This window comes from Panthera leo, chromosome E1, assembly GCF_018350215.1.
Source record: "Panthera leo isolate Ple1 chromosome E1, P.leo_Ple1_pat1.1, whole genome shotgun sequence".
In the NCBI taxonomy this organism is placed as follows: Eukaryota; Metazoa; Chordata; class Mammalia; order Carnivora; family Felidae; genus Panthera; species Panthera leo.
In genome coordinates, this window is record NC_056692.1 from 2,037,076 (window position 1) to 2,044,839 (window position 7,764).

At 58.3% G+C, this 7,764-nt stretch overlaps 1 protein-coding gene across 3 annotated transcripts; it reads right to left on the reverse strand.

Annotated features, from left to right (window-relative positions):
• Window positions 1-3,288: 3,288 nt before the first annotated feature.
• LOC122206281 (asialoglycoprotein receptor 1-like) lies at window positions 3,289-7,024 on the reverse strand. 3 transcript variants are annotated; one of them, XM_042915318.1, is made up of 9 exons: window positions 6,839-7,024; window positions 6,532-6,621; window positions 5,324-5,440; window positions 5,114-5,209; window positions 4,954-5,025; window positions 4,679-4,765; window positions 4,428-4,579; window positions 4,203-4,309; window positions 3,289-4,123 (listed from the first exon to the last, which is right to left on the reverse strand). In XM_042915318.1, exons 2-9 carry the CDS (start codon window positions 6,596-6,598, stop codon window positions 3,967-3,969), a joined length of 855 nt encoding a protein of 284 aa, XP_042771252.1. In that variant the 5' UTR covers window positions 6,599-6,621; window positions 6,839-7,024; the 3' UTR covers window positions 3,289-3,966. The 3 variants fall into 3 exon arrangements, with proteins under 3 accessions (XP_042771252.1, XP_042771251.1, XP_042771253.1); XM_042915317.1 differs by lacking the exon at window positions 6,839-7,024 and having other exon boundaries at window positions 6,532-6,816; XM_042915319.1 differs by lacking the exons at window positions 4,203-4,309; window positions 6,839-7,024 and having other exon boundaries at window positions 4,015-4,123; window positions 6,532-6,816.
• Window positions 7,025-7,764: the final 740 nt, after the last annotated feature.

The window sequence follows — 7,764 nt, forward strand, 5'->3', positions numbered from 1 at the left end:
GCTCTCTGGGATGTTTGTCGGGAAGTAGAGTTGCGGGGATCACGGCGTCCGTGCGTTCCTGATTCCGCTAAATGCCTTGCAGAATGGCACCCTACTTGCTCTCCAGCGGGAGGGCATCAGGTTCCCTGTTTCCCCACATCCTTGCCAGCACCGGACATGGCTCGTCGAGGTTTGAAGCTACATTACATGAGATGAGACTCAGAAGTTCCTTCTCTGCGGCTCGCCTCTTTATATCCTTTGCTCCTTCTAAAATCGGTTTCCTTTGTGTGTGTGTGTGTGTGTGTGTGTGTGTGCGCGCCTTCCATGTGTCCCTCCACATCCACTGTCTACCCTTCGCGTCGTCGTTCTTTGGCCTCGGAGGCTGAGCTGTGTACCTGCATCCAAATGCTCCCTTGCCATCTGGCTTCCAGCCGCGGCAGGAAATCAGAGGGAGGACGAGGAGGGAGGTGAGGACATTGACTCCTCCAGCTCCCTCCCTGCCTGCGAGCTGGGAGCTTGCTGCCTCCTGCAACCGAAAGTCACAACAGACTGACAGTCACAGCTCCTGTTGGGGGAGGGGGGCTCCCCACGCAGCTTTCCCTCTTCTTGGGTTCCTGGAGGTGCTCACAGCTCCCCACTGCTGGGACGCTTGGGGCTCTGTCCTATTTCACGTGGCTTCCCGAATCCTGCTCAGACCTTCATAAATCATTCCTTTATTAAAACATCCTCCAGGGGCGCCTGGCCGGCTCCGTCAGTGGAGCGTCCGACTCTTGGTTTCGGCTCAGGTCATGATCTCACAGTTCGTGGGTTTGAGCCCCACGTCGGGCTCTGCACTGACAGTGTGGATGGAGCCTGCTTGGGGTTCTCTCTCCCCCTCTCTCTGCCCCTCCCCCACTCACACTGTCTCTGTCTCTCTCAAATAAATAAGCTTTAAAATTTTTGAAAAAAAATAAAATACAATAGAATCTTTCCCCAAAAAAAATGTTTAATGTTTCTTTTTGAGACAGAGAGAGACAGAGCATGAGTGGGAGAGGGGCGGAAAGAGAGAGAGAGAGAGACACAGAATCCAAAGCAGGCTCCAGGCTCTGAGCTGTCAGCACAGAGCCCCACACGGGGCTCGAACCCACGAGCCGTGGGATCATGACCTGAGCCCAAGGGAGGTCTCCTGGTTTGTTATTGGTATTGACTTTCCTTGGCGATGGTCTCTTCCTTCCCGATTCTTACAACTCGGATGCCTTTTCCTGTTTTCTGCAGTCTGACCAGGCTGCCTCGCATGAAATAAGCCAGCAGCACCAACAGTAGCATGGCAGAAACTTCTAGCTGACCCCAATATCCCTTCTTCCCCTTACTGTACACCAGGAGTCGGCAAGCATTTTCTGTAAACAGACAGCAAATATTTTTGGCTTTCCTGGCTTTCTCCCAGCCGCTCAATTCTGCTTACAGCATGAAAGCAATCACCAGCAATATAGAAACGAATGAGCCTGGCGTGTTCCAATGAAACTTTACTTACACAAACGGGTGAGGGCCGCGGTTTTCTGACCCCTGTTCCACATGAATTCAGTCCCCCTGGCTTTTCGCTGAAATTTGCCCCCGCCCCCAAAATACAGAGTCCACTTCTCAGCTGCATTTGGGGCTGCTGCCCTGGGACTGGTTCTGATCAAAGAGATGTACCTGAACTGCACACGGCTTCTAGAAGTTTTCTCTGCCTCTTTTTTTCTTTCTCGTGCCAGAAATGGGTCATGGCTGCAGCGAGGCAGACATCTTGGAACGTTGATGGAATTTATATATTGAGGTTGGACATCCACAAATAGAAGAAGCTGAGGTCCTGGGGCGCCTGGGTGGCTCTGTCGTTTCAGCGTCCAACTTCGGCTCAGGTCATGATCTCACGGTTTGTGGGTTCGAGCCCCGCGTCGGGCTCTGTGCTGACAGCTCGGAGCCTGGAGCCTGCTTTGGATTTTGTGTCTCCCTCTCTTTCTGCCCCTCCCCCACTCATGCTCTCTCTCTCTCTCTCTCTCTCTCTCTCTCTCTGTCCCTCAAAAATGAATAAACATTAAAAAATATATATGTTTAAAAAAAAAGCAGCAGCTAAGGTCCTAAAAGAGTTTGCCAAGTGCTTTTTCTGCATTATGTAATTTTTTTCTTTTGTACTCCATTAATCTAGTCTCTGTACTCCCTAAGCCTTTTATTATTTTTTTTTAATTTTTTTTAACGTTTATTTATTTTTCGAAAGAGACAGACAGGGCATGAGCAGGAGAGGGGCAGAGAGAGAAGGAGACACAGAATCCGAAGCAGGCTCCAGGCTCCGAGCTGTCAGCACAGAGCCCGACGCGGGGCTCGAACTCACAGACCGCGAGATCATGACCTGAGCCAAAGTCGGACACCTAACCAACTGAGCCACTCAGGCGCCCCACATGTTATCTTTGTAATGCATCATCTGATTGGGTTTGCTAATGATTTATATGGGAATTTTATATTTCTGCTCATTATAGTGACCATTCATTATTTGAAATTTGTTAAAACTTGCTTTATGGACCCGTATTTGCTCAGATTTTTTTTTTAAATGTCCTCGCATACTTGAATAGGATGTATATGCTGTGGTTGATGATTTTTTAATAAATCCCTGCCTTCTGGGACACCTGGGTGGTTCAGTCTGTTAAACGTCTGACTGTTGGTTTCAGCTCAGGTCATGATCTCACGGTTTGTGGGTTTGAGCCCCACGTGGGGCTCTACACTGTCAGTGTGGAGCCTACTTGGGATTCTGTCTCTCTCTCCCCCTCCCCCTCTCATGTGTGCTCTTTCTCTCAAAAATAAATAAACGTTAAAAATTTTTAACATTTAAAAATTTAGACGTTTAAATGTAAAATTTTTAAAATTTTTAACTTTTTTTCACGTTTATTTATTGTTGAGAGACCGAGAGAGACAGAGCGTGAGCAGGGGAGGGGCAGAGAGAGAGGGAGACACAGAATCCGAAGCAGGCCCCAGGCTCCGAGCTGTCAGCACAGAGCCCGCCGCGGGGCTCGAACCCACAAACTGTGAGATTGTGACCTGAGCCGAAGTCAGATGCTCAACTGACTGAGCCACCCAGGCACCCGTCAAAAATAAACTTTCAATGAATAAATAAATAAATACATAAATACATAGATAGATAGATAAATCCATCCCGGCCTTCTATTTTGAAGGGTTTATTTTATTCCTTTTCAAGTCCTGCTCCGGGTAAGCACGAGCCCAGCCCGGGGTGAGCCCTGCTTGTCTCTCTGTCTCTGCCCCTCTTTCTTTTTCTGCCTCTCATGGGATTTTGTCTCAAAAAAAAAAAAAAAAAAAAAAAAAGAGTGTTCCTGTGAACCCCCATCCTGGGCTGTGGATTCTGTTTATTTGGGGGCCTCTCTTCCACTGGTTGTCTTTGCGCGTTTGGTGATTCTCCAGAGCAGACTTATCTTCAGCTTTGCTGCGTCTGTGGCCCGTGGACACTGCTCCGTCCGCTGTAATGCACGCGACAGACATCAGGGAGTTTCACTCGAAGCTTCTGCCGCCCTGGACCCATGCGGGTGATTCCGGTCCCAGGGCGTTGGCTGCAGGCGCTGTGGTCCCCAGAAACAGCACACCTTCTCGGGGAGCCTCAGAACAGCCCCAACTCGCACGCCTGTGATTAACAAAGCCCACCGGGTCCCCCTGGCTTCCTGCCAACCAGCCCGCTCCGATTCCTAACGCCCAAGAAGCAGACAACTCGAGGCACGTTTAGAATATTCCGTTCATTGTTGCCTCTGAAACACGATGACAACCACCTGTAAAGCGCGGAAAGCGGGTTGCCGTCTCCCCGCCCCTCCAAGCGTGATTCCTCAGACACCGTCCCCGAAACTCCCCTTAAAATCCCAGATCAAACACCCCCGAGAAGGTGCAGGGGCCCCCATCCCCGCCCCCCACCCGGGACAGCAGCATCGTCCGGCAGGTGGGGGCGCCAAGGAAATAAATTAGGGGGCGGGGGTGCTCCTAGCCGGCCGCGTCCCGCTCTGTCTCGCACACCCAGCGGTAGGGTCTCTGGCACACGTCGTCGTTCCAGCGGCCGTCGTCCGTGAAGTGCGCGCAGTCCTCGCCCCCGCCCAGCCCGTGCCCGTACCAGTCGTCAGGCTGCTCCGGCCTCCAGTTCCTGCGGGGACGCGCGGATGTGAGCCGCCCCCCCCCCCGCCACCCCCGGGGACCCGCGGGGCCGGGGCGCGCGCACTCACTTGAAGCCCTTCTCGTAGTCCGTCCCGTCCACCCACTTCCAGGGCCCACTCTGGTCGGTGAGGCCCATCCAGGTGTTCACAGGCCCCATGTGGTGCTGGATGAACTTCTGGGGAGACGCGCGGGGGTGGTGAGCGCTCCCCGGAGCCCGCCCCCCCCCCCAGGGGCCCACCCGCTCCTCCCGGGAGCCCCCCACCCCCACCCCCACCCCAGCCCCGGGAGCTCACCTGCTCCTCCCAGGAGCCCACCACCACCAGGTGCGCGTTCTCCAGCCGGCAGTACTTGTCGGCCTCCGGCCAGGACTTCCCGGAGCGGGAGAACCAGTAGCAGCTGCCCTCGAACTCCAGCCAGTTGACCGGGCAGCAGGAGGCCGCGGAGCCTGCGGCGCAGGGGAGGGTGGGGGCGCTGAGGCGGGGCCCGGGGAGGGGGAGGGGGAGGGCGGGGGGCGGGCGAGCCGGCGGGCGCCCCGCCCCCTCACCGTTGCCGTGCAGGACGCCGATCTGACAGCTCAGGCTCCGCAGGTCCGACACGAACTGCTTCACGTGCAGCAGCAAGCTGGAGTGATCTGGGGGGGAGGGGTGGGGGGTGGGGGGCGAGGGCGGGCAGGGGGCGGGGCGGGTCAGTGTGGACACTGGGGGCTGGGAAGGGCCCGGCCTCGGCGCGCTGGGGCCCGAGGAGTCACAGGCCGCCGGGGCTCGGCCGGAGGGACCCCCGGGTCCGACGCGCCCGTGCGCGCACGCTCCCCGCTCTGACCTTCGCTGAGCTGCTGCTGCTGTTTCTGCAGCTGGGACTCCAGCGACTTCACCTTCCTGCCCACGCTTCCCCCTGGGGGAGAGGCTGGCTCAGCGTCCCGACATCCCCAGCGGTCCACGGGCCCCCCTCCCCCCCAGCCGCAGCCCCAGGGCCCCCTCACCCTGGCTGCTCAGGGCCTTGACCTCGACCTCCGTGCTCGCCGTGAAGTTGCTGAACGTGACCCTCAGGGCCTGCAGCTCGTCCCGCAGCTTGGAGTCTGGGGGGGGGGGGGTGCACGGGGCAACATGAGGGGGCCGTGACCCCCGTCGCAGACGCCAGCGCTCTCTCACCACTTGCACCCCCCCCCCCCGCCCACCCCCAGGGCACCCACTCTGGGATCCGATCACACAGACAACCACCAGCAGCAGGAGGCCGAGGCCCAGGGAGAGCAGGAGGAAGCAGGGTCCGGAGCAGAGTCTCCGGAAGAGCCGCTGGGGCGGAGGTGGCGCTGCAAGACAGGGCGTCCGGGTGTCAGGGACGGGGTCCCGGGAGGAGGGCGGGCGAAGGCTCCTTCTCCAGGGAGCCCTACAGATGAAGAAATCCGTTATTGGGGCGCCCGGGTGGCTCAGTCGGTTAAGCGTCCGACTTCAGCCTCAGGGCACGATCTCACGATTCGTGGGTTCGAGCCCCGCGTCGGGCTCTGCGCTGACAGCTCGGAGCCTGGAGCCTGCTTCGGATTCTGTGTCTCCCTCTCTCTCTGTTCCTCCTCTGCTCATGCTCTGTCTCTATCTCACTCTCTCAAAGATATATTAAGATTAAAAAATAAAAGAAAGAAAGAAAGAAATCCGGGTGGTAGGCGACCCTGAGCGACCAGAGGCCGGGAGGAGGGCTGGGAGCGGGTGCAGAGCGCCGACCTGCCCCAGCCGGCCGGGGCCCTCAGCCTTTGCTGACACCTAGTGGCCGGACCGTGTCACTGAAGCTGATGAACTACATTAGTTTTGGGAGGAGGGTTCTGTTCCCCCCTCGAAAGGCCGGGAAAGAGGAGGTTTCTCCTCTGGCTGGGCTCCAGGAGAGAAGACAGAGGAGCCACAGCCCCCCAAGCTGCTCCCACCTGGGGGGGGGGCTCCCCTGCAGCCCCTTCCCCCCACCCCCATCCCCAAGAACCCTCCTGCTCAGCCCAAACAGCATCGCTGCTCCCTGGAGAAACAAAGGGGGGGTGGCTGTTGTCTGACGAGGGCCTCAGCCTCCCCATGGAAGTCTGGCCCCTTGTCCCTGTCCCCTGGTCCCGGACACCCCATGCACACACACTCTCACACCTGGCCGAGGCTCACCAGGTGTTAGAGGCAAGGAAGGCGGCCCTAACTGCTCCCACGTACTCCTGGTCCCCTGGTCCCCTGGGTCCACACCCTCCGAGGTCCTGGCCAGGGGGTGACGTGGCAAGGGTCAGGAGGCTAGCGGAGGTGGAGCGGACCGTGTTCTTGTGAGTGGGGCCGACCCAGAGGCCAGGTCAGGGCTCACAGGAGGAAGCAGGAGCTGAGTCAAGGCGACAAGAGCCACCTCACTGTCACCTGTCCGAAACGCAAGGAGGCGTCCCCTTACCTTGTCTAAGCTGATGGCCATTGTCCTCGTTGTCCAGATGCTGAAGGTCTTGATAGTCATTTGTCATGATAGGGCTGGCTGGACCTGGGCCTAGGTCAAGGCTGGGGTTAGGGCTGAGGCTGGGGCCGAATGGAGCCGGACGGTGCGGGGTCCAGTCCGTTTCTAAGTCATCGGCGGTTACGTGAAAACCTCTCTTCTTTCTCCAGTTCTTTCCCAGGCCTGCCATGCAAACTTCACCCCTCTGAGGTCTTCCCGCCCAGCCCCCTCCCCACCCGGGTCGGGGCCCCGGCCTTTCTTCCCCTTTTACTTGCTGGCAGTCTTGAAGTGGATTCCTGGATCCCCCAACGCTGTGCAGATCCCAGGCTGAGAAGGGGGCTGGACCCCAGAGACTTGGGGTGCGCGGACAGCCCCGGACGATGGGAGAGGAGGGAACAGGGTCCCTCCGAGGGCCCTGAGCCCTGCGAGTCTAGGTCCGTGTGTCTCTGGGTCTGTGTGTCCCAACACTGAAGCTGGCATCCCCAGCGCCTGGGACTTTGGACAGTAAACAGAGGTGGGAAAGGATTTGGAACTCAGGGCATGTGTGGGGTGGGAGTGGGGGATGGGAGGCCTCCGCTTTCCTCCCCGGGGAGGGGGAATCTCCTGCTCTGCACCCCCCCCCCAACGCCAGCCCCAGCCAACACCCCACTAATCACTGCTCGGTTTGGGATGGGGAGCCAGGTCAGTAGGGGCCAGAGGTGCTCATTGCTGGTTCCTTCTGCCCCTCCTTTCACTTCCTGCCGCTAAATTTCTCAGAATCGTGGGTGTTTCCAAATATCCCTGACCGGGACCAGGGGCCCCCGAGCTCCGCTCTTGCCCAATCTGGGCTCTGACCCTGGCATCTGAGCCAGGGGCCCCGGCCCTCCTGTGAAGCTCAGAGGCCAGGCCCTGCAGCCTTGGGGCCTGCTGCTTTACTCTCCCTGGGAGCAAAGTCCCCCCCCTTCCCCCCTAGCAGCCTGGGGGTGGTGGGGGGACAGGAGGGAGAGAGAGCAGGCTTTCCCCACCCCACCTGGGACTGGTGCTAACAAGCTCCCATTGGCTCCTACTGGGCACCCAGGCTTTTCACCCCTTAACTCCTCTCTTAAAGCCCAGAGCCCAGCCCGATTTGCAGATGAGAAGACTGAGGCCCCGACAGGTAAGAGCTTACCCAGGGTTACACTGCAAGGAAGCAGCAGAGGCAGGCCTGGAATGTAAGCC